The sequence below is a fragment of the Lissotriton helveticus genome, chromosome 7 (assembly GCF_964261635.1).
Source record: "Lissotriton helveticus chromosome 7, aLisHel1.1, whole genome shotgun sequence".
In the NCBI taxonomy this organism is placed as follows: domain Eukaryota; kingdom Metazoa; phylum Chordata; class Amphibia; order Caudata; family Salamandridae; genus Lissotriton; species Lissotriton helveticus.
Window position 1 is genome coordinate 9,021,803 of NC_136068.1, and position 27,841 is coordinate 9,049,643.

At 42.2% G+C, this 27,841-nt stretch overlaps 1 protein-coding gene across 4 annotated transcripts in view; it reads left to right on the forward strand.

Annotated features, from left to right (window-relative positions):
- LOC144766566 (uncharacterized) overlaps positions 1-27,841 on the forward strand; it is an 844,102-nt gene that overhangs the window by 245,134 nt on the left and 571,127 nt on the right. For all 4 annotated transcript variants that reach the window (XM_078650371.1, XM_078650370.1, XM_078650369.1 and 1 more), the window contains exon 4: positions 14,217-14,276. In XM_078650371.1, coding sequence (XP_078506497.1) covers positions 14,217-14,276 — 60 coding nt within the window. The remainder of the gene's footprint in view (positions 1-14,216; positions 14,277-27,841) is intronic.

Here is a 27,841-nt window from a genome sequence, read left to right on the forward strand (position 1 = left end):
TCGTGAATTCTTCCCCCGTTATGGACTCCCTAGAGTCGTATATTCTGATAACGGCCAGCCATTCTCATCCGAGCTTATGAAACATATTTCCATGTTGTTAGGGTACCAGTGGAAGTTCCATTGTGTACGCCATCCAAAAGCAGCCGGTCTCGTAGAGAGACATAATCAGACCCTGAAAATCCGAATTGCAAAAGTATGTAAAGAGAAAGGTGTGGACTGGCTAGTAGCTCTGCCAGTTGCCTTGTTTTATATGCGCATGGTCGCACATTCCAGATCAGGTCTGTCCCCTTATGAGGTCGTATTCGGCCGCCCCCCTAACATGTGGGGTACACCTAGACCTCGAAGTATTACCGATGTTTCAAGTAATATGCTGACAGATTACCTAGCTTCCTTGATGTCTGCCCTCAACTCTTGTCGTTCACAGGTTGCTGCCGCATTTCCAGACAATACCGAGGTGGCACCGCATGAAATCGTTCCCGGATCCATGGTTCTTGTCCGGAATTTTGATCGTTCAAGTCCGCTGGAGCCTCGCTGGAAGGAACCCCGACAGGTCCTCCTGGCCACCCGTACTGCCGTCAAGCTGGAAGGCAGGAAGGGCTGGGTCCACCTGTAACATGTGAAAAGATTTTTTGGACTGAAACCTGTTTCAAAGAACATTTCCGAGGATCTTAAAGACTGCCAAAGTACTATTCTTAAGGACTGTCCCGCAAAAGACATTGCTACGAACCCTTCCCTGTTAGAGAAAACTCCGCAACAGGAGTATAAGCTTAAACTAAGGTCTAGTAAAATAAGTCAGCCAGTTTGATTGTCTAAGTCCTCCCCTAGGTGAAACGGTTAGACCGGTTTCTGACATGTATATAATAGACCCCCACAGAGAGAGAGTTAGTGAGAACTCTAGAAGTTGCACTATTATTTTATGTTTTCTGCTATATTTCAGCATTATGATTTCCTGCACCAGTTATGCATTTTATTTGTATTTTCCAGTTTCTCATGTAAATAAGTCTGCTAATGTTACAGTAGAGCACACGTTTAGTGATCTGCCTCCCCATGAACTCTCATATCGTCTTGCTATGCGTAATAACTCCTTTATCCGCATGTTACATTATTCACACCAGACCAGCAATGCCACAAATTGTTGGGTGTGTGGTCGACTCCCCCCTTTCCAGACACCGAAGGGAGTTCTGCCACTCTTTCCTTATCCATTTTCACATAATGGTTCGTGTGGAGCATGGTCCACGTTAACGTCATCCTCAACAGATATGTCCTTTCTGAACAGTACATGTTTCCCAGACAAGCAAGGTCTTCCCCACAGAACAGGGTTAGATCTAGAAAATGAAGTTTATAATCTAGGTAATTATTCTTCGAATTTTATGGTCCTGAATGTTCAGTCTGATACTACTCCAGATTTGCCTGCAATTTCAGTACTACCAGTCAAAGGTGAATTATGTGTCCGAAATAATGGTTCCATACATGTAGGCCATAGTGATTGTACTACTATTATCAAGTATAGTGACAGTGGGAAATCTATTTTCAAAGCCTCACGTCATTCTTATTTTGTTTGTGGTCAGACCGCATATGTTCGTCTGCCCCTTGATTGGGATGGTACATGTTACATTGCCTTCCTACTGCCACCAGTTTTCCTAGCCCCACCTGACTATCATAGGAATTCCCATCTAGTACATACTAGACACAAGAGAAATCTCCCGATTGTCGATTATACTGAAACTGCTCTAGAACAATACATAGATATCAATAAAGGTGTCTTCCCCTACTTAGGTACTGTTGTAAATAGTAAACTGATACGTAGATTAACCAGAACACTTGAAGCAGTAGTGATTGAGACTACTTCTGCTCTAGGTAACTTAACCGAAGAACAATCCTTTATGAGAATTGTTGTGCTCCAGAATCGTCTCGTCCTTGACGTCATACTGGCCGATAGGGGCGGGGCATGTAGAGTCATCGGATCTAGTTGCTGCATTTTCATTCCTAATAACGCGCCGTCTGTTTATTCAGCTATAACCAGACTCCATAAAATTGCCCATATGTTACACCAAGATCCAGACACCTGGACATGGTCCGGTTGGTTCTGGAATACAATTTCCGCCTGGGGATGGAAAGTATTGTCATTTCTGGGTATTGCAGTAGCGATCATATTTAGTTGCTGCCTCTGTTTACAATGTGGCCCTGCGATTTGCGGCATTTGTGCTACATCATGTGTTCCTAGTCCCAAGTCCCGTCCTAAATCCCGTTCCAAGAAAATTCGAGACGAGCAAATGATACTGTATGAAATGATAGATGGTATCATGAATATTGATGTTTCCTGATGGAAACGTAGTGACAAGGAGGGAATGTGGAAAAGTAAATTTTGCCATGTTCTGTGTCCCTACGTGTCCTCCATCTTATGTTATGTGTGCATGATTAAATATGCATATGTATCCCCATGTTTGATTAAAGACGCAATTACAGTTGTGTCCATCTCTAGTATGCCAGTTTCCAGTTCTCGTGAAAGCTACGAGTATCAGGCCTATGTAAAGTTACGTTGCCACGTTTCTCAGTGTGCACGTTATTTCATTGTAAAGTCCCCGTTTCTAGGCCTCAAAAGGGCCCGGACACCTGATTCAGCTCCTGTCTTCTGAGTCCTCGCTGAGGAGCGATACAGCCCCCACCTGTATCCTCGACCCTTCACTTACTTCCTGCCTCACAGTGCCCGGCTCAGCCTGGCTCTGCCTCTGAGTCTGCCAATAGTATGTTATGATTCTAGTTATCAGTCCAGCCCTCCTTCTCTGCATTCCTAAGCTACTGAATCGCATCAATAGTTTCCGTCATTGTCTAGCCTTTACGTCTCCATGTAAGAGAAATACTGCATTTAATGGTCATTTAATATTCTTCATCACGCACTACATGTAGAATAATGCATGCTCCAGTCTTAGAGTCTGTTAGCCTTTACCCCGATAACTTTTGGATTCTATCAACATGTTCTCTAAACATCAGATACTAGATACTGTTTAGGTACATGTCGCCCTGACTCTCCAGACTTCAGTCTCTACTCCTAGCACAGAGTTCATAGCCCCCAGCTTCTCCTAGTAACACGTCATTGTCAGTTTACGCGCACCATTAGGTTAGAGGTCCCGGCTCCTTAGGTAGCCCCCTCCATGTTTCCGCCCCATTTATGACATATTCTGTTACGTTTACATCACATGTCTATGTATACGCCCCTGTTACACCCATTTTCACCCTTATCTTTCGCGACTGCTATTGACCACACCCACTGCTCCGCCTACTGTAATTCATTGTAATGTAACTGTTTTAGTATATATATTTGTGCACTGTTATTAAATGTTACGCCGATTCTGATCCTGCCCCCGGCAGCGCTGCCATCCCGTTCCCGTGCAGGTTGTCCTGTTCCTGTCCTTTATGCTGTATTAAAACCTGCAAACTCCTACTACCTCGAATCTTGACTCTTATTTATTGAGCTATCTGTTATTGCTATGTCCAGACAAACCTAGATCCGGTATTATTTATTTATATACCACATCATAGTAACTGTTACATCCTTGTATGTTATATAGTTATGTTTCTTTAATTCCCTTAGAATGCTTAGGATGAACGAGTTCTATTTGAGAAGCTTAGCTTGGAAATTGCAGATGAGAGCTTGGAAGAGCAGTTGCATGTAACTGTATATCGGGGGTTTTTATTACGATTAAACTTCTACAAAAACGATTATTCGTGTTGATTCCACTTTGTAAAAGTGGCGACGAGGGAGAACCCACCTGACCTGACCCCCGAGACGTTTACGAAGAAAGAAAATCGCAAGGGAGGTAAACACTAGCAGAATGTACGTTATTGCGATAACTCCAAATTATTTTCTTAACAGCAATTTTACAATCTACACCTTCTACCACTGCCAACTGATTACACTCCTTCAATACCCGGTTGAACCTTTCTACCATACCATTTTCCCTTGGACAAAATACCGCAGTAGTAACATGCTTCACACTACATGACCGTAAGTAATCCTGAAATTCACCAGCCACAAATTGTGGACCATTATCCGTAGTAATTGTCTCAGGAAAACCCTCCCTATGAAACAATTCCTCGCAAAAACTAATCATATTAGAAGCTTTGATCTCCCTGACAAACGCTACCTCAGGCCATTTACTATGATAATCCATTATAACTATAGCAAATTTGCCAGCAATATTACCAACGCTACATGGACCACAAATATCCATAGCCAATTTCTGCCACGGTTTATCTGGAAATGGAATAGGACTGATGATGGATTCCTGTGAAGAGTGAGACTTGTCACTACAAGTGCACGCTATGCAATTCCTGACACACCTCTCAACATCTTTATCCATGCCAGGCCACCAGAAATCACATCTACACCTTCTCTTCATGCCAGACATACCTGAATGCCCTTCATGAATAAGGTCCAACAGCCTCTTACGTAAACCATATGGTACAATAAGTTTATCTGCTCTCCTACCTACACCAACAACCGAATCATAAGAAAGTTGTGGCCATACAGTTTTATATTTAGATAATTCACAATAACTCCATGAATAACAATTGCACTCTGAAATTAATCGTGAAATCACTTGTTTTAACACAGTATCGTCTTGTACAGCTTGTTTCCACTCTTCCAAACCAATAGCACCATTGCAAGCTTCATCTACCATAGCTACCGACCAATCCTCATCCTGGTCCATTAAAATGTCCCCATCGTTGACTGGAAGATGAGATAAACAATCAGCATTAATATTCTTAATGCCAGGTACAAACATCATTTGGAAATCATATTCCTGGAGTTTGTAAATCCACTTTGCAATTCTAGGAGTAGCTCTGCCTGCCCCTTTGGTTGAAAATATATCCACAAGAGGTTTATGATCAGTTCTTAATTCAAAATTTGTGCCCCAAACATAATTCCTGAAATAATTTACTCCCCAAAAACAAGCTAAGGCCTCCTTTTCTATGACCGAATATGATGGTTTAGCACCTTTCAGAGTTCGAGACGCAAACGCTATTGCCCATTCAAAATTGTCTTTACCTTGCATTAATACGGCACCCAGACCATACGCACTCGCATCCACTACAATGATTGATTTTTTGTTGGGATCAAAAGGTTTAAGTGCAACAGTATCCATGATGTCCTCCTTAATAGTGTCAAAGACTGATTGACATTCTGCATTCCACGAAAAATTAGCTCCCTTTTTCATTAATATTCTTAAACAAAAGACTTTTGAGGCAAAATTGGAAACAAATTTGGAGTAATACTCCGCTAAACCGAAAAAAGAACGTAATTATTCATTGTCAGAAGGCGATGGAGCATTCTTGATAGCATCTAATAGGTTTTTCTTAGGCCTAACACCTTCAGCTGACAAAGTATGCCCAAGATACTCGATTTCACTCGTGGCAAACTTACATTTCTCAGCAGCAACAGTCAACCCAGCACACTGAAGCTTGAACAAGACTTCATTTAAGACTTTATCATGGTCTATTTCACTTTTTCCCCACACAAGCACGTCATCTTGAAACACCAACATATTGGATGTGCCTTCAAGAACTCTACACATAACTCTTTGAAAAACAGCTGATGCTGAAGATAAACCAAAAGGCATTCTCAAAAATTGAAATGCCCCTTCTGGTGTTATGAAGGATGTTAAGTGGCGAGACTCTGGGTGCAAATTTATCTGGTGATATGCATTTGATAAATCTATGGATGAAAAATACTTTCTGTCCTTAACTGATGCTACCATCTCGTTAATCCGGGGTAAGGGATAATGGTCTAACCCAATTGTTTTTGTTCAAGTCCCTTAAATCGATGCACATGCATAATTTTCCGTTGGACTTCCGTGCCAAAACCACCGGACTAAGCCAATCTGATGCCTCTATGGGCTCAATGATGTTTTGTTGACATAACCTAGCCAGCTCTATTTTTAACTGTTATCTTAACACCAAGGGAACATTGCGCACCTTGTGAACAACAGGTATGCAATCAGGTTTGAGGATTACGCGATGTTCGAATTCATCTGGACCCTGCATCCTTTTGAGTTAACAAAACTTGGTCGGGAATTCCCTTGTGCCATTTGGATTCTGCATAACACTGAGTTAAAAGAACTTGGTCAGGATGATTTGGATCAAGAATTCTTGAGATATCTGGAAAGGCTCAACCAAATTCTGTCAAAATTCATCCCAAATCACATGCTTCAGTTGTGAAAACTATTCCTAGTTCAAGAAGGTTGTCAGGACGAATTGTAGAGAAACCTGTTAAGCTTAATGACTATTTGTTGTATTCTTAAATGTGTTCACCATGTATTTTTTTATTTATTTTTTATTATTATTTTTTTTGGTTAATTAGAAAAGGGGATGTGTTACATCCTTGTATGTTATATAGTTATGTTTCTTTAATTCCCTTAGAATGCTTAGGATGAACGAGTTCTATTTGAGAAGCTTAACTTGGAAATTGCAGATGAGAGCTTGGAAGAGCAGTTGCATGTAACTGTATCTGGGGGTTTTATCACGTTTAAACTTCTACAAAAACAATTATTCGTGTTGATTCCACTTTCTAAAAGTAACTAAAATGGGGTTTTCATTTTCTTAACTTTTGCATTATTGATTGAAACAACCTGTCTTTTTATCTTGTACATTAAGGGAACACACTTTTATACTGTATATTTATATGTGCTCTCATTGCAATGTTTTTAATTAATTGGAAATAAAATTATCTATCAATTATCTATCAGTGCAATTAACATAGGACTACATTGGGAGAGCAGTGCAAGACTGTGCCATCTAGGCATGTGCAATGAATGGCAAATTAACAGTGAAAATAGATACTTGTGCCACATAGTGGTGTCTAAGATTTGTGTACAGAACTAAAAATTAACATCAAAATCATATTTCATATTTTAGCATTGCACATTTCATGTTTAGATGTTAGTCTAAATATATCACATGTGCCAATTGCACATGTATACATTTTGTAGTTCAAATGTCCCATATACTGTGGTCCAGGACACTAGTAGCCGACTTTCTGTATATCAATATTTGTGTAACACCAATTGCATTCATAAATACATACTTATATGCAGATGTGAGGTAAAGAGAAAGAGCTGGTTGCCCATGTGGGTTCAGTATATCAGTAATATGAATATCTCTAAATGGCATGACAAATGCAAAAACAATTGATTATTAAATCACAGTCTCGGTCCAGAATGGATAATATAACAAAGTTTTCCTTCACCCATGCAGGAAAACTACTCTTCCTACTAGTGAGACTGCAGATACACGATTCTCATTAAGCGTGGCTATGATGGTATCCTGCCCAGGATACCATCATAAAAACATGAAAACTTCATAAAAACAAAGGTTACTGGGATGTTATATTTTGGAAATAGAATTAAACACACTTTAGAAATTCACTTAAAAAAAAGGTTACAGGGTTGTTATAGTTAGGTTCACATTTTACACACACAACCATACAAATTCAGCAGTGATAGTTATCTCAAGTAACTTTAACTCATGCCCTAAGGCAACTATAACTTGCATCCCTGCGATACAAATTTGTCTCATCAATAAATTTACAGCAACTGTTACAGAGATATATTCAATGATGTAATAGGCAATGTTATGAGTGTTGTAATATGAGAGGCAATTAGCAGTTTATGATGAGGGCATGAGTTATAGTTGCCTTCAGCTGTGCATGGAGGGAGTTTGGCTGTAGGGCCTCCATCAAAGCTGTGCAGCTAAGCCCCACATGCAGCAAACCGTGCATAAACAGAGGTAACTTTAACTTGCGCCTTCACCATGCCCTGCTAACTTGGGCTTAAACATGTAGTAGGAAAGTAGCAATTATTCTTATGCAATAAATGTTATGGTTTAGAATGACAATTTGTAGGTATTTCAGATGATATTTCTGAAAATGAAGAGTAATGATTAGAAACAATGGATTACCATGATACAGAGAAGATAGAGGTAGTCCACTAGATCGGAGGTCATTGGAAATATAAATGTGGCATAACTGAAAATTGTGTGACATTTGAGCATGTATATAAAAAGAAGTGTATTTTTGAAAAACTATTATGAGTACATAAAAACACAAGTAATTTGTATTTTACATAATCCACATTCTCACATATCGGGAAAGCTATCTTTTATAACATTTTATGTGTAGCATGCGACAGGTAGCAGCGCGCCGGTTAGGCAAATGAAAATCAAGTTTTAGAGGCAATATTTGCTGTGTTTTTATGATTGACTGTATGCTGACATTGTTTTACTAGCGCCCAGATTTTAATTTAATTTCGGTTGATTGCACTGTACCTTAGGCTACTGCCGGTCCCCGGTCCACTGCGGCTTTCTGTGCCGATTGTGTGGAGGGAGGCGACTCCTCCCGCTGCTCCCTCATTTCCACTACCGGGGACAGTATATTTACCGCATGTGCACCCGGCCTCGCAGCGGAAGTGCGTATCGGGTGCACCGCTGGCGCGCCAAAGGCAACCCCATCTACGCCCGTCCACGGCCAGACCACAGCCAGCGCCAACCATGCTGCCTGGCTTATCAGCAAAGAGGCAATTCATCGGTCCAGAAATTATCTTCTGGCCCTAAGGGACACACGCTGTTCTAGGCTTTACTGCTTTACGTGCACTGGGTGTAATCAGGTGCTAAGAGACACCAAAGGACATTCAGGTAAAAGTGATTAGAAGAACAATGAGAGGGGGCATAACAGGCATACAGAGGTGCTGAGGGCTTGCTTAATCAATTGTCATTCTTTGGTACAATACACAGAGTATATATGGCTACTACTTGGTGAGAATGAGTGGGAGGTGTTCCTGACAGAAATGTGGCTGAAGGAAGATGCCTTAGCAGCAGTGGTGTTAGCCACCACCTCCGGGTTTCAAAATTTGCTGTGCGAACAGGGAGGGAGGAAAAAGATGAGGGGGTTGCCATTATTTTAAAAGACTCGTGGGAAGTTGCATCCTCAGCTTTGCTTGACATGGATGTGGTGAAAGGGCTTAACTTTTGCATTAAGACTAGCCCAACTACCTCCTTTGCGGGACTATTGGTCTATGGACCTCCAGACTGCAAGACACGTATACACCTGGAATTATGCAACTACATTGCCCAGAAATCTCTATTGTTTTCAAATTTCACTGTGTTAGGAGATTTTAATCTTCATGTTAATGACCCAAGTTGCCCTCAGGCAACACAGTTTGTCTCTTCTCTTTCCGGTGCTAATCTGATCCAGCATGTGAAATTTCCTACTCATAAAGCGGGGCATACCCTCGACCTGGTATTTTCCAACATCCCGTCCCTGAAAATGGACGCGCCTAGCTAAATGGTTTGGACTGACCACTGCTTAATTCCATTCTAAATTAGAGTGGCAAGAACCTGCCTGCCCGAGAGTACCCGTTACCTTTCAAAATAAATTGGAATAAACTAACTGATGAGTTCCTAGGCCCAGGTTTGCTGAATAGACCCTAACGCAGATACAATGGCGCTAAACAAGTGGATTTCCGCAGTGGTAGAGTCCACCGCCCCAGCCAGAGTTACAAAATCAATGAGAAAATCCTCTTCGGCCCTTTGGTTTACAGAGATTCCAAGGAAACAAAAAAGCAGGTGCAAACACCTGGAACATCAGCGGAGGGTGGATTATGGTGCTGCGGCCAAAGCGGCGTATAAGAAATCTCTGAAAGAGCTTCATAAATTTATGAGAGAGGCTAGGAAGGACTACATAGCAACATGCATCAGCAATGCGGATTACTCTAGCAAAGACATTTAAAAGGTTGTTAATTCTTCTCTTAAACTGCACAAATCAGTCATTGAAGCACTGCCTTCTCTATCACTATGCGAAAGAATCTCAAGAATCTTTTGACAGAAAAATTCGAACAGTCTCTAATTCTTTCTCAGCAGAAGTGGAGACTATTAAATCCGATGTGACTGAAAGAATTAGTCTTGTGCCTCTCCTTTTAGAATTCTCTCCTATCTCCCAGCAGGAGGCGCTGGTAGAGATTCAGAGATGCACATCAGGGTCACCGGAGGACTCTTGCCCCCCTAAACTTCGGAAAGAGTTGGCCCCCTTCCTTCCATGTGTTGTCTCGCATTTGGAAAACCTCTCTTACTTCTGGCATTTTGCCTGACCTGTGGAAGCACGCCACACTCCTGCCTCTTAAAAAAAACAATGTTGATTCAGGTGAACTGTGGGATGCAGATCTTTCTTTTGCGACCCAAATTCAGCAAGTTACCGCTTCCTGCTTTGGTGAATTGAAAAATGTGCAAAAGTTTTTCCATCTGCTGCGGGAGAAATGCAGATGGGTCATAGTCCATGCCACTGTGACATCTAGGCTGGACGATGCCAATGGCCTTTATTTAGGCTTGCCAGCATGCATTGTCAGTAAACTACAGCTGGTACAAAATGCGGCTGCAAGATTGATTAAACGTTTTCCATTTTGTCACCATATCTCCCCGCACATTAAAGAACTGCACTGGCCGCCAGTGAAAAAAACGAATGTCTGACAAAATATCGAGATTCACAATATCGACATACAAAAATATCGGAGCAAAAATATCGAGGACAATAATATCGGGATCCTATCTTCATAAAGGTAAGTACAAAAATATCGAAAAAATAATATCGTAGTACAAAAATATCGAAATTAAAAATATCGTTTTTTTAAATGTATTAATAATAATGTAAAAATAATGTTAAAATACATATTACGCCTGTACCCCAAAAACCCAAAACTGACCCTGAACCCTAAAAATACCCCTGTACCCCAAAAACCCAAAACTGACCCTGAACCCTAAAAATACCCCTTTACCCAAAAACTGAAAACTGACCCTGAACCCTATAAATACCCCTTTACCCAAGAACTGAAAACTGACCCTGAACCCTAAAAATACCCCTTTACCCAAAAACTGAAAACTGACCCTGAACCCTAAAAATACCCCTTTACCCAAAAACTGAAAACTGACCCTGAACCCCAAAAATACTCCTTTACCCAAGAACTGAAAACTGACCCTGAACCCTAAAAATACCCCTTTACCCAAAAACTGAAAACTGACCCTGAACCCTAAAAATACCCCTTTACCCAAGAACTGAAAACTGACCCTGAACCCTAAAAATACTCCTTTACCCAAGAACTGAAAACTGACCCTGAACCCTAAAAATACCCCTTTACCCAAAAACTGAAAACTGACCCTGAACCCTAAAAATACCCCTTCACCCAAAAACTGAAAACTGACCCTGAACCCCAAAAATACTTCTTTACCCAAGAACTGAAAACTGACCCTGAACCCTAAAAATACCCCTTTACCCAAAAACTGAAAACTGACCCTGAACCCTAAAAATACCCCTTTACCCAAGAACTGAAAACTGACCCTGAACCCTAAAAATACTCCTTTACCCAAGAACTGAAAACTGACCCTGAACCCTAAAAATACTCCTTTACCCAAGAACTGAAAACTGACCCTGAACCCTAAAAATACCCCTTTACCCAAAAACTGAAAACTGACCCTGAACCCCAAAAATACTCCTTTACCCAAGAACTGAAAACTGACCCTGAACCCTAAAAATACTCCTTTACCCAAAATTAATTAACATTATTTAATTACCAATTAATTATTAATTAACAATAACAATAAAGTAAATATATTAGCACATTAGCTATAATTAATTTAATTTACTAATTAATATTAATTTTTCCCAAATAATTAATTAACAATAAAAAAATTAGATATATTAAAAAATTAATCTAATTAATGTAATTAACTAATTAATAATAATTAATTCCCAATTAATTATTAATTAATAATATGTACAAAATTATATTATTAATTAACTAATTAATATTAATTAATTACCAATTAATTATTAAATAAACATATGTACAAATTTATATTAATTAATTAACTAATTAATATTAATTAATTACCAATTAATTATTAATTAAAAATATGTACAAACATATATTAATTAATTAATTATTATTAAATTACTTCCCACCCTATTCCCCTATAAACCCACAACCCGCTCTAATACTAAAACGCAAAATGTTCACAAAATGACTAATTTTCAAACATACATTTCTAAACATATATAGCAAACATATAAACAACAAAATAAAATACATAACACTAAACAACAACATTTCGATATTACTAACATACATACCTTATTCTCGATATTCTGTCTGTCGATATTATGGCACATCGATATACTGTACCATCGATATTAAAACTTCGATATTATTGCATATCGATATTTTATTTTCGATATTTTGTCTGTGTACCGAAAAAAACTATTGATTTTAAGGCCCTCACTCTAGCCTTCCGGACATTCCACGGTAACTGCCCTAGTTACCTGAAACAATGGCTTCAGACTTATAAGCAAAATCGCCTACTGAGGGCGAATACTCAAAACCTGCTTGGCATTCCTCGAGTTAGGAAAGCTCAGCTCGACGGCAGATCTTTCACGGGGAGGTAGCCAAATTATGGAACTCTCTGCCGAACCACAAGCGTCACATTGACCCTGAACCAGTATTCAGGAAAACTGCAAAAACTTGGCTCTTAAGTCCTAACTAATTCTCAAGGGTTATGTTGCTGTGCCACCTGTGTGGGCCACCTGTTGCTACAGGGCCGGGACACCGTAGGAGGTAGCTGTTTGCGCTTTATAAATGTCAGTATTATTATTACCAGAATGTTGTATGGGATAAAAATAGTTAAAGGACCTTGGGCCCGATTCACAGAACTAACTTATGACAAAATCCTAAACTTACTACTTTTGGTATTCACAGAAGTTAGGATTTTGTCTTAAGTTTGTCTTAAGACAGACTTAAGACAGACTTAAGTTAGGATTTTGTCTTAAGTTTGTCTTAAGTTTGTCTTAAGTCTGTCTTAAGTTTGTCTTAAGACAAACTTAAGACAAAATCCTAAGTTCTGTGAACACCAAAAGTAGTAAGTTTAGGATTTTGTCTTAAGTTAGGTCTGTGAATCGGGCCCAATGTATATAGGTCATGACTATGGTGGCCATATTTTGTAGACGAGACTTTAGGTCAAAACACGTCACTGGCGTTCTTTCTGCTAATTTAATTTACAATAAAGTTAAACTACGATCTCTTTGGCGTGCCTCCTTGGAGCCAGTTACCCCAGGAGGAGGTACCAGCAAATATGTCAATGTATAGACATACACAAACATAATATTATAAAGAGAGAGAGATACCACAAAAGATAAAATGTTATGAGATACTCAAGCTCGGGGGGAGTTTTGGTGAGTTAGGCATTTGCACTTTCATTTATATATTTTGGGACCTTTGTATGCACAATGCTTTCTTACAGGATCGTGATATTTACTCTTGTAGGCCTACTTCGGCAGGGTTTGATAACTGATGTAAGAGTATATTCAGATTTGTCATGTACAGTGCGCATGACAAAGAGGGGCTGCTACTCTTTGTCTTTCTAATTTTATTATAAATATCTTGTATTTCTTTTTGTGATTGCATTAGTGTGCCCCACATGCCCACTTTAGCATGATTGGGGTCCTAGACATGTTCTAATATAGATTGTGTAGCTGATATAATTTGTTTTTCTTTGTGCTTAATTCATGCAAGTATTTCAATTTTGAAATTCAGTTAGATATGTGATTTTAACCTGAGTCACTTTAATATCACTCTCCAATATCACTGGGATAATATATTTTTTTAGTTCTTCATTCACTAATAGGTGTTTTTTATCCATGACAAAATGAAACTCCATTTGTACTTCTGTGGTAGTTTAATGAATCTTTTAAGCATTTGAAATCAGACATGACTACATGTGATTAAGGTTTGGTTGAGCTGAAATACTTCTAGACAAATAAAATTTCTGTACTACCACGGAATGTGTTTTTACACAAACACACACACATGCACACGCACACACAAACACATATATATTCACACACAAAAACACGTCAGTTATAGTTAGTGAAACTTTATTTTGGTTTGGTGTAAAAACCCAAATTGAGCTACACAAACATTAGAAATTCAATACTTACATCTTAATTGGATTATTTATGCACCACTTTCTGCCAACACATCTTACAATGCACATCGATAACAACTTCATAACTTAGACCTATCTGTTGAAATTAGCATTTAGATACTGCTTTTATATTACTGTAAGTCATATGTTTTTACTCTTTATTTTTGGCATAATCAACTATTATTTTTCTCTTTAAGGACCCGGTAGAAGCACAGAAAAAGTCAATTCCGAATTTTCAAGAAACAGAGGTCCCTATGGTAAGTCGTCAATATGTTATTATCCTTTCTGAAAGATTCACTGTGCCTGAATGTTAATAGATGAAATGAATCTAATAGTCAGGATTCTCACACTTTCTTCTGACTGTGACCTCATTGAAATCTCAGAATTCTCAATGTTAGCCTTATTAAAAGGAAAAGTACAATATTGTTCTTTGGCCATACGTATCATCACCTATGCCCGGGAGGCCTTGCTTGAGCTGAGGACCCCGGTAAGAGGATGTAAGCAGGTGGATGGGTTCGCTGTTGAAGGTCCTTTTTGCTGTCTGAAGTGTGGCTTTCAAGCCACATACACTCTTCTTATGCGTCATTGCCCACTTAAGTCTAAACTGCATGCGAGCATTCTTAGTTTGAATTGCCGCTCACTAGTCAAACATCATGCCGGTATTTTTGACCTGCTGGAGGAGGCATGGCCGGATGTTCTCTTTCTTACAGAGACATGGCTTTCTGATGCCACTTTAGCTGAACCTGGGCTGACGCTCCCTGTGGGTTTTAGGATTCTAACAGTGAACAGAGCATCTAGAGGAGGGGGTTAGCAATAATCTATAGATCACGTTATCCTTGCTCCTTCACTAAACAGTTGATTTCCGGCTGTGAGAGTGCCTATTTTAAGGTTACCTTGAGCTCAAACTACACTATGTCTGATCTCCTTGTGTACCGACCTCCGGGTCCCTCCCTTGGTTTTAGAGAGGCCCTTACAGATATGGTCAACATACTAGTAGTTAATACCGCTAATTTCACAGTGTTGGGAGATCTGAACCTCCATTTAGACAATGCAGAGGACACTGAAATAGCGAGTTTTGTAGCCGACCTTGCAGCATGTCAACTGCTGCAGCTGGTCAGTGGGGCTACGCATATTGCGGGCCACTTATTGGACCCGGTTTTTACTAATACAGCACATATCACTATTCTTGCCCCTGCCAGGATGGGTTGGACGGACCATTTTTTGGTCTCTATGTCGCTGCATGGAGTTACTCCTGCACAGTCCACGGGTCGGTTGACTCTGTTGAAGCGTCCCTGGTATAAATTGGCCTGGGATCAATTTGAGGCGGGCCTTTTGGCCACTCCGCCTGATCTACCGGAAGATATTAATGAGGCATACGGGCTATTTTTCGAATGGTCAGGTAGTCGTGAGACCAAGTCAAGGCCTTGGTACAATGTGGACCTTGCTCACATGCGCAAGGGATGCAAGAAGCTGGAGCGGATCTGGAGAAGGGATTTCTGCACTGTAGCTAAGGGCATCTATAGGGCAGCAATTAAAAAATACCATAAAGCCATCTATCAGGCCTGTGCAGCTTTTCTCTCTAACCAGATCCGCGAAAGCACTAATCCCGCAGAGAGCGTGTTTACCATACTTACCAGTCTGCAATCTCAGCATAATGCTGCTGGGTCCACTATCAACTCTAATAAGCAGTGTGAGGAGCTGGCCACCTTTTTTGTTAAAAAGGTAGAGGATATCTACAGCTCCTTTCCGACCATGCACAGCGATGCGCCGGTGGCACTGTGCTGTCAGCAGCTTAATATTTTCCAATCTTTTCCCCCGATTCCGGTGGATCAGCTACGATCGCTTTGCGGTAGGATTAAGTCAGGCTCTCCCGCTGACTCTCTTAAATCTGACCAATTCAAGAAGGTATTGCCTACCATCTTACCCTCTCTTATTCAGGTTATTAATAATTCCCTTAGTACTGCTATCGTGCCCAGAGTATGGAAACAGGGCAAAGTGATACCTTTGCTTAAAAAGCCGGCTCTTGATCCACTAAAGCAGAAATATATCGGCCCATCTCGCTGCTACCTTGGATAGCCAAGATCACTGAGGCATATGTGAACTCCCTCTTGTCAGACCATCTCACTCGTAATAACATACTGGACCCCTCTCAAAATGGCTTTAGACCCGGCCACAGCACGGAGTCTGCGCTTCTGGCTGTGACGGAACACCTCTAGCCGGCCATGGAGGGGGGCAAACTTCGGCACTGATCCTGTTGGACTTAAGTGCAGCGTTTGATACGGTATCACATGACATCCTGCTGCGTCACCTGGCGGAGGTAGGAATTAGGGGTCAGGCCCTGGAGTGGCTTGCCTCATTCCTTCATGAGAGAACTTTCTCAGTATCAGCCCCCCTGTTTATGTCCAGTGAACACGGCATCAAGCAAGGGGTGTCACAGGGCTCCTCCCTTAGTCCCCTACTATTCAATATTTATGTTCTACCTTTGGCTGCTGTGGCCTTGAGTAGGGGCCTGACCATGGTCTCATATGCTGATGACACTCAGTTAGTGGTGGCACTCTCTAATAACACCGAGCAAGACGCCCTTAAGTTTCAGAGGGATCTTGCGGCAGTGGCCGAGTGGATGACTGCTAACAGCCTCCGACTTAATTCCAACAAGTCGGAGGTTTTGGTGGTCGGCAGAGACCATGGTCTGTGGAGTGACCTCTGGTGGCCAGCTAACCTGAGCACGCCCCCTCCCCCCAAGCAAGTGGTTAAGAACCTGGGGGTTTGGTTGGACTCATCTTTAAACTATCAAGTCCAAACCAAAAAAAGTGGCAGGTACGTGTTTTGGACTTTTACGGGGGCTTAGGCCGCTGATGGCCCTCTTTGATGCCTCTATATGTCAGGTTATTATCCAAGCTATAGTCCTGTCCACACTGGATTACTCGTGCTCCCTCTATTTGGGGGCCAATAAAGCAGAGGTTCAGAGGCTGCAAAGGGTACAAAATGCTGCAGTCAGAACATTTCTAGGTCTACGCAAGTTCTGCTCTGTGTCCAGTGCCATTCGCTGCCTCCATTGGCTTCCGGTGGCCAGGCGCATTGAATTCAAGGCTCTCTGTATCTCTTTCAAGGCCTATTTTGTCTAATCTCCTCTCACTGTATGTTCCTGCACGTTCCCTCCAGTCAGAGGGTCAACATTTGGTAGTGGTCCCCCGGATCCGTAGAGTGCGGGCTGGTGGTCGCTCTTTTCGCTATAGAGCTGCCGCCCTCTGTAACACACTACCTGTGCAGATTCGTGGCTTAGATAACTATCTGGAATTTAGGAAGGCCATCAAGACTCTGCTCTTCCCGTCTAACTAGCTGGTGTCACTCTGCAATCTGTCAGTCTTTCCTTCAGCTCTGGGACGCCCTTTTGCTGGGGCAGCTTTCGAACTATGTAAAACACCCTAACATAACATAATGTATGCTTTTTGATGCCATCACACAGAAGAACTCCCACTAGATGACATTATTGTAGCGTATGTCTTTCTACTTTCATGATGTTCTGTGTGTCCATGTATTGCAGCAATGTGCCCAAACACAAGCAAGCACATCCACACACATTCAACATGCACTTTCACATATGAATACATGTATTCACACAAATGCATCTGCCTTTAAGTCAAACATCTGCAATTTTCCTGTCATGACAGTCCAAAGTATTATTTCTGATCAACATATTTCAATGAATCTTGAAACTGGTCAAGTAAGTGAAAATAACTCTTTTCCACAAACGGAAAACACACTGCCATAAACTTTCACACATAATCATATACACAATGCAAGGAATTTGATGTCTGAAAATAAATGTTTTTCTTGCTGTAAATCTTTAGAAAAGTGCAGGACTATTGTGGTGTAACTTTACATAAAAATGAGAATTGCAAGGCCTGAGGGTATAAAAGAGGTGATGTAAATATCTGCAAAAGTTGTGAGGCAAATGAAACACGTTAGGAGAAGCTTGGAGATCTGGCTTTCTAAAAGTGAAAGTAATGCTTCCTTAATTTCTGAGTCTGTGGTTGCAGTACTAGGAAGATATGGGTCAATGGTTGGATGCTGGGTGAAACGGTGAGTTATTAAATACATCGGGGCATATTATCGAGGGGGTTTATATCCGCTTTTTTGGCTTTAAAAGCCAAGAAAGCGGAGATAAAATTATCTCCCTATTACCTAGCTGTCGCTAACACCAGTTAGCGACAGCTAGTAGGAGATAGCGACCATCTTGGGCCCCACTTTGCATGTCAGTGATATTTATCACTAATGACATGCAAAGTGGGCGTGCCAAGATGTTAGCGACTGGAAACAGTCGCTAACATCGCTATCTCCTATTACCAACTTTTGGAGATATTCGCGCTAAGCGCAAATATCTCCAAAAGCTAACACCTGCCCTGAGCAGTTCTTAGCCATGTTATCCAATGGGAGGTGGATAACATGGCTAAGAGCATTAGCTCGGTAATGCATGAATATCGCGGACGTTTTAGCGATATTCATGCATTGCGGCCGTTTTTTATCGCATTTGCGATAAACCTTGGTAATACCAAGGGTTATCTGCAATAAAAATCGCCGCAGCTCAGCGGTAAAATTTTGTCTCTAACCAAGCAATAGCGATAATTATCGCTATTGCTTGGTAATATGCCCCATAGTTTGATAAATTGATGAGTGTACTGATGGGTGGGTGATTTGTGTATGACTTCAATAATTCACAGAAAACACGTAGTACATGGGTGTCATAACTCCTTTCAGAGGGCCAGGTGGCAAGCAGGAGCTATTGGGCCCAACCATAGGGGGTAAGGCATTTTACTGCTGATGTCCTGGAGCTCGATTGATCCTGATCAGCTAAGCCTAGTATTCCTTCATCACTTGACTCTCAGCAATAGCGTAGGTCGAGAAGTCTAAGGCGTCTAAGGGGGAAGGTAGATGCTGGGAATGAACACAGTCTCACAACTCATGATATGTTCAATAGCAGCAGTAAATGATTGTCAGTTCAAATCCTTGCTTTTATGAAAAAAGGAATGTTTATATAAAATGACAAAGTATAACATGGCATACACAAACATTATACACAGTCCCATGAGGTTGGGGCTCTAGTGTTGGAAAGACAGGTCCTTGAGTCAACCTTATGTAGTGAATGATGATCAGAAATCCATGTAGATGATGAAGATATTTATTCAAGTAGGATGGTACCGGATAGTAGTACATTAATTAAGTAAAAGTAAAGGAAGTATTAACCCCACCAGGAGCAGGATGGTACCAGCTCTGCCCTAACTCTCAACTGAAATCCGAGAGCTCGGTAGCATTCTATTAAATCATCATCATGTCAACATTCTACAGGGCTAGGCAGGAGACTATGGGGAAGGAAGTATGAAGTGCAGCCACTACACCTTCCCTCTCACTACTGGTAGTAGCTATTCCTCACTCACTATAGGTGACATTCAGATGAAGCCCCCCTAGTAGTCGGAGTCTCAGGAGTCCCACTCCAACTCTTCCAAAAATCAAAAGTGTTCCAGCATCCAAAGCACCAAGTGGCAGAACAAGGTTATCTGGGGCCTTCTGGCCTTGTGATCAGTCTTACCGGCTCCTACTGGGGTTGCGCTACCGGAGTACATGGGATCATTTCTGCCTCAGATGTTGCAGAGGGCTGGAGCAGATGCGGATGGTAAGTAGCACTCGCAACTCTGCTGAGGAAGACTAAGGTGTCCATGGCAGCTTCCTCCAGTTAGACAGGAAGTTCCTCTGATCCTCCTCACAGGTGGGGGAGACAGTTGGTTGGGTTCTGATCCTATGTTGGAGCTCAGGAATGCACCGGTCACCCCGGCGCCCTCTCCCCTTTACAATGGCTGAACCAGACAACATCCCTTGTTCCTCATGGTGGCTCCAATTGGCATGTGTAGACAATGGCCTTACTCCGCACACTGGCAACAGCCCGATCAGCACAGCAGTAAATTCCTCTTCAGAGCATTCCCTCCGGCAAACATGGTCCCTGGCTTGACTCTGCACGTGGACTATGTCCCCATTAGCATTACATAAATCTTTATGGTAGGCCCTTCTGTCAAATGTGTTGCTTACTTCAATCGTCACATGGGCTAGCACCCGATTGGCATGACATTAAGATTATCTACACATCCACAGGGGACAAGGGTATAAGGGAAAGTTTACCGACTAAACACCAGACTCAATTCCCAAATCAGCTAATTTTTTTACACAAAAATCTGGCAGTCCAAAAGGAGAAAATATGAAATGAATAAAGAGAGATAAGCAACCATAAACCATATAGTCCACTATTAATTAGTAGAAAGAGGGAATATTACATTCCATAATGGGTACTAACAACAAACAGACAGAGACCATTACGAAACAGTCAGATTTCCATCAACTGCCAGTGATGGCCAGTGTCATCATCTGGATATCCTCCTTTCATTACCACTCAGCCATCTTAACACAAATGGACATGATGTGGTATAAGAAGACCAAATGACTAGTTTTATTCCTTGATCATCCAGTGTTCTTAGAGGATATCAGCTGTATCTGCGATGGAAAGAAACTAAGTGCAGTGCTAGTGAGGTGGTGATTTAAAAAGGATATGGAAGGGAAAAACTTTTTATTTTAATATCTCTCCCAAACCTATTAAAAATGTTGCAGATGCGGCGTAAACCAAATAAGCCGCTGCTCGTGAGAAGTGGTCGACTAGTTTCAACCTAACGGGCCTATAGCCCAGGCTTTTTTCAGGACCTTGATTAAAAAACAAGCTAGTGCTTACGTGAAAACTAAAATTAAGTCTTCGTCAATTTACCTTCATTTAGGCAGAGTGATTGTCACACCTGGAAGAGAAAATGACACAGATACACCATAATTGTAAATAAATATATGAAAATGATGAATTGCTTTATCTCTTTTGTAAACTCGCTGTATTCAGCAGCATTAGTAAATATTTACTTCTATAAAGAGGAAAAAGACGGGTCCACTCACCTGTCCTATATGAGGTATCACAAGATCTAACCTGACTAATGGGGGGGGGATTCCCAATCTTCCAAGAAAGGAAAAGGCCAAAAGAAACCATGGTGTAAAATCTGTAAACAGAATAGCCATTGAACAAGTGATTGCACCAAGAAGGATGCAGCTCCAGCCACCAGTGCTCCTAAGGCAACTGTTCCCCCTAGTTCAAGTGGTTGTGGTACTCAGCAAAAGGGTGTAGTAGGATTAACCCTGGGTACTGAGATGGGCTCTGGCCTAGTCAGAGTACCATCTCAGGCTGTGTTAGTCTGTGATGGAGGCATGGATATGACCTCCTTTGTGAGTCCCAGTAACCTGGGCAAGTACAGACAACGGCCTTTGATAAGTGAAAAAGAGGGTTTGACCTACAGGGACACAGGGGCAAGTGTCACAATGGTGACACCAGACTTTGTGACCCTGGACAGATCATACTTGGTGAGACCTACCAAGGGACCAATGCTAGCAATGTCAGGGCCAACCATGCCCTGACAGTTGTTAATTTCTCCTGAGACTGAAGCAGTAGATCACAGAGGGCTGAGCAGTGCTGGAGGACGCGAGTGAGAGGACGCGTTGGGAGGCAGTTGCCACGGATTTGACCGTCTTCGGCCCCTCCACCTCTCCCCTGGTGCGAGCGGCTTTCAGGCTGGTGACTTGCCTGTTCCCTCCCACCCCCGTGCAGTGCGGTGTGGAGCGTGGGAGCGTGAGCGCAGGGGGCCGCCAGAACTCGCAGTCTCCTCAGCAGCGGCGGCAGGTAAAAGCGGGAGCAGCCCGGTAGCAGCGGGAGCCGCTGCGAGGCTCTCGGCAGGCAGCAGGCAGGGGGCACGGGAGCTCTTGGACAGCTCGGGGATAGTCCGGAAAGCGGCAGGAATTCAGGCAAGGTTCCCTACAGCGACAGGAGCATTCCAGAAGCCGTGGGAACACTCAGCAGCCCAACCCAGGAATATCCTGGTAAAGGCGGAAACTACAGCGAGGCCTCCCTGTAGTGGGAGCATTCAGGTGAGAGCCCTCGGGCGACCAGGCTGAGGTAACAGTAGCAGCCAGGGCCACCCCATAGGCGGCGGGAGCTGCAGGAATCATTGGGACCAGCCTGGAGACTGCTGAACTTCCCCCACTCGTCATCTGTATCAACGGCACTAACGAGGGAGGCGAAGCAGTGGGTGCCCGGAGCTGTGGTGCCTGGAAATTGAGGCATTTGATCATCGTTTGTGCGAGTGAGACACAAGGCGTCTCCACCACGTGAGGGCTCCTACGGGCGAGAGCAGCGAAGCCAGGTGAGTCAGTCTGACGCACTGCTTCCCTACTGTCTCTTCTATCTCGCCACATCACCCCCGATCCCTGACTCCTCCTATATTACCAAATTTACTCACACAGAAGCACAGAAGTTCAATACAGAAGTTTAGTAGTAGCGCTTATTGACACTGATATTGACACTGATAGCGCTAACAACCCCCCCCCCCGGATGGCAGGGTAATGTGAACGAAGGCAGAGGGGAGGTAGCGATCAAGGGGCGGTGAGCAGCAAGGAGAGCTGTAAGAAGGGCCGCGAATAACAGCTTTCTTCGACCCATTCTGATTCAATTAAATCCAGTAGCGAACCACAAATGAACCAATTACTAGACCAAGCATTCTGCATCAACTTTTACAACTTTTACACTATTGCTAGCTCGGTCTCGGTTTAGACAAAAGACCTTGGGGGCCCTGTAGTCACCATCGGTCAATTGTTTTAAAGGAACTAACCCCCCTTCCACGCACGCCTGTTTGTGCCAACAGCGCCGGACAAGACCTTAAACAAGAACTGTATACAACGTAACCATATTACCAAAGACATACGCCACATTGAGGAGTAGGAGACAGCTATTCACTTACTGTGAAGAGTATCCATGCGGACAAGGAATGCAGGCCTTCTACAAGCTCACACCAACCATCGCCCTCACAAATCAGCACGACGCCAAAAGGCTAGGATGTTATACCCAGTGGGCAAAGGTAACATAAGATATGACACGACCCTACAAGACAGATCTAAAAACGATGGGGAACAAGTGGAAGAAGAAAGAGCAAACTGCCCTTTAACTCCTGGGTCTGGAATAGTCTCCAGGACGGAAGCCATGGAAACAAACATAAACTTAAATGGGGCCACCGGCCCCTCAGGAACTCCACGCCACCTTCACGACACAGACAGGATAGTCTGCATTAAACCCACAAATACAAATATTAGTCCAAATACTAGCAACAGTAATAGCCCTAAAGGCTCCAACGATATTAGGAAATACTTTCATCATCAACCAAAACAAAATAAACTGATTGATCATGAAAAATTGACTGATACATCTCTTGTTGCCTTAAGGCCGGCCATTTACTGCTTTAACGCCTATACCAACACCCCATCAGTTGTTCCTCTTTCTCCAAAAGTTCTGATCGTCAAGGGCAAGACAAAACAAACCGGGGAATGATCAATTGATCATAATGAGACCAGAGCCAACGACCAAGGAAGGAACACAGAGGTGCTTAAAAATCTACCCGACGACCTTCCAGAGCCACAAATTAACATGGCCTTAGGAGATAGTGAAACAAACAAAGAACCCTACCCCCTAACAGAAAATCTCGCTATCCCTAAGATCAACTGTATACCCTCAGAACCTCGATCAGGCTCCCTGGCAGCTCCACGGTTATCCATCAAAACAGGGAATGAAGAAGATGACGAGTTATTCCAGCGAAATAAGCTCTCTGTCTTAGGGCTGGAGGAGAGCACAATAAATTCAAACGCACATTTGCCCCTCCGGAGATCCAGTTTGGCCCCACAAAGAATAGAAAACCATCTTGTATTAATCAACGAGGCCTTGATATCTATAAGAAACGTTGCATTAATGCACGTGGACAAATTAGACATTCAAATCAACATTTTGCAGTCCGTAGCCAACTCAATTTCTGGAGTGGATTCAAAATTAGAACATCTAAATTCCTTAATACGCAGAGCGCAGCAGATACAGAAGTAACAATGAAACCTTTAGATTGCGGGTGTTCCCCGATACTGCAGTCCTTAGAAAAACTCCCGGAAATAATGAACACCTTAATTACGGATCTCAAGCACGAGGTAAATAGAAGGAAAAGCAACAGCTGTCCCCAAAAACCACTGCAAAGAACAGGCATAAAGACCCCACATAAGGGAACAAAGAACATGTCTCCAACTTTAAGGTTAGTCGGAGACTCGACAAACAAACCGACAATACCTAATTCTCAGCCTACTTTGTATCTAAACCAATGCTCAAAGGTCACCCAGAAAAGCCTAGAGCAAACTGAAGAAACTGCTTGTAAAAGTATCAACGAAATAAAATGTCTATTGAGCGCCAATCTTCTAATCCCAAATCCAAATTTATACGCATCCTCACAATCTCATTCAACAACTAATAATAATAGTTCTGGCAAATCGGACGATTTAAATCCATCTTTCTCAGTACGGCAATCCTTGTCAAGGAAAAATAAAAAAAAAACTGAAAAAGCTAAATAAAATAAAAAAAGACAAAAGTTATGCAAAAGGGAAAATTGAGCACTGGTTCGCATCAGCGAACAAGGACATTAAAGTGGCAAGCAGTGAGGACCAGGAGGGTCAGTGCTTAACCCTTATTGATCAAACAAGAGAAATACAAGCACAAACACACAAATTAACAACCACGGTAATGGCTCTGAAGAGCCCACCATGTGCTCCAAGTGAACACTTGCTTAAAGCTTCACTTCAAAGATCTCCTGGGCCATGTAGCATCATGAAGCATGAACTAGGCTCACAGGTCAACGGTCTTGAGAATGAAAACTGGAAAAAAATTGACACATTAGAAAAATATGCCAATAAGGGCCAACATTTGCAACTTACATCTATCTTGCAAAGGGAACACATTTCCACTCAAGCTAGCAACAATGAGGGCCGACTCAAGGGGGACCAAACCATCACCTCTTGGTTCGACACGAACATTTACACCATAAAAACAATCAAGATCGATGAAGGACGGGTCCCAGGGGACAACCTTGCCCGCAACTTAAATTTAAATGACCCCCTTGTTACCCCAACGGTTCCCTTTGCCCCATTTAACCCCGCTCAGTCTCTGGACCGTGACCTTGAAAATCCAAAAGTATTCCTATATCCAGAATATATCTTGCAAGGGAGCTGGGACATCCTCAATAGAGGGAACCTCCTGAATCTCTGCAAAAACATTCCTGGCATGGAGAATATAAAAACAACAGATATAAAGAAGGTGGCTTTTTTTGGCCCAGGACCCAGCGAACAAAACGAAACAACTGAGATAACCTTTGCCAATTTCAACATGGCAAAGGCTTTAAAGGAATACAAAATACAACTGGATAATTGGGGAATTAAAATTAAATACCTACTACTAATGAAATATCCAGAAATCCTGAAAGATATAAAAAGCAAACAGGGCAATGATGATCTATGAGACAGGAAAAATAGGTACATCACTCATTCAAGCCCTCCCGCCATTGGATCTATTCTACATGGATCATTAGGAGGCACACAGCCAATACAGTTGAGTAGCAACTCAATTCAAATTTCTAAAAACACGGAAGGAGGCAATCGATCCTGCTCAATGACGGGTCAGGGCCGCAAAGACTAGTCTTGGCTGGCTCAGGCCTTAAATTCCACTCCCTAACATCAATAGCGCCACCTCATTAAACAACTCGCTGCTAACAATAAATAATACCTTGGGTAACATCAGGTGCACAGAGCCTCTTTCATGCATCATTGGCTCCTACCAAGATTCTGGCAACCATTTACCTCAAACAATTCCTAAAATTGACTGTGTTCCCCATATGAATCCCACGAATACTCCAGTTATCAACATACTGTAAATTAAATGAAATGAAAATTATTTTTATAGAGCGCAGGTAGTTGCCCTGGGGCATCCAAGCGCTAAGACTAAGGGTGTTATCTAACAAGGCGTAGAGCAGGGGAGGGCTTTACTTATTAAATAGGAATGATTTTAATTGTTTTCGGAAAGATGTCAGTTCCGGATTGGACCTTAAATGAAAAGGGGGAGCATTCCATAACTTGGCAACATTAAAAGAGAAGGAGCGACCTCCCGCTCTGGTTCTTTTGATCTTGGGCACCGCAGCCAGAAAAGCATTGGATGATCGTAGTTGTCTTCTGGGATGATACGGGGTGATTAGTGAGATGTTAATTGCTGGAAATTGTCTTGGAATGTTGCAGGAATACACAAAGCCTTGCAAAGTCCGAGTGCAGTAGCACTTATGGCATGAGCGGACATAATTTGTGTACAGGAAACTAGGGCCACTTCCTCCACACCATTATGGAATTTTGCTGAATATTTTATTCCTGCAAAAAAGGTTAATATCTTTGGGAGACCATCGGGCGGCATCTCAACTTATATAAAGCATGCATTAGAGGTAAACTTCACAATACTCAAAAGATAAACTGTTCGACCTATCAAAAGAGATTGAAGCTCTACTGCTACAACATGCAGGATTGCACTCAATTATATTGGGCGATTTAAATTTGCACGATATAGGGCACTTAACTGATGAAAGCCACCACAATTCGAGCACTAAAAGATTCAACGTCCTATTGCGAGCCTATAAACTGGCACAACACATTATATTACCATAAAAAACAATGGAACAGCATCAATACCGCCTACCTTTAACAAACAGACAATAGTAGACTACATGATAATAAGCGAACGCCTACAAAGCCACATGTTAAGCTATACTGTTCAACCTAGGTCCGACAGCGATTGTGCCGCTCCCATATTATAACTGCGAAATCAAGACATAACCTTCAACACATTGGAGCTACAAACGGAGATGAACAACATAGACTCCTCAAAAGAATCAAATGGGGTCCGCTCCCGACCCACAAGTTTGCTGCATGGAAATCGACTTGGAAAGGCTGGCAGATCGACCGTAATGACCTTGGAAGAATTGGGAAATGGGGCGCTCTTGCATATGACTTGGCATACCAACTTCGTGAGAATAACAACCAAAGAGTTTATGACCACTCTAAATACAAACTGGGATTCCAGTCAAAAATAAAAAAATCTTTAAAAATTCTTAATTCCAAACGCAGAGCCTACCGTGCTACTAGCTCGATAACTGCAAAAAAATAGCTAAAAGAGGTGACCAAGGCACACGCGAAAGTGGTTTGGCAGGTGAAACCTGAAGCAACTGAGCAAAAATGGCTTAAAATCTTTGAACTGCTTGCTCCTCGTAAGACCCAAGAATTTTTGCAATATATAAACAAGCTCAGCAATGGGCAGTGTAATAGAGAGAATCCACTCGACGCGAGAACTTGGGTAGCCATGTAAAAACTCTCTATACTAATGACTCGGAGCAAAACCCAAACTTAAGAACATCTCCCGATAAACATCTAATTGATAAACCAATTGAATCAACGGCCTGCCCTGTGAACATCACACCTGCTGAAAGAAAAAAACTAAGAGGAATCCTGAAAAGAATACACCCCAACGGGGCACCGGGATTGAACGGGCTACCAGGCTCTCTCTTTAGAGAGTATATAGACTTTTGGACCGAGAACCTGGGTCAGCTGTACGCGGAGTGCAGACTCCTTATGGATGTCCTAGACTCCTGGAGGGGATCCTTGTTACATCCCATCTACAAAAAAGGAGTAAGCACAGATCCGAAGAACTATCGTATGATAGCCTTATTGGGCGTGGAGGGCAAGTCATATGCGAGTTCTCTCCTTACGGAATTAGAACATTGGGTCACCAAGGAGAATTTGCTCCCCTTCTATCAAACAGGGTTCCGTCAGGGAGGCTCAACCATAGACAACATTA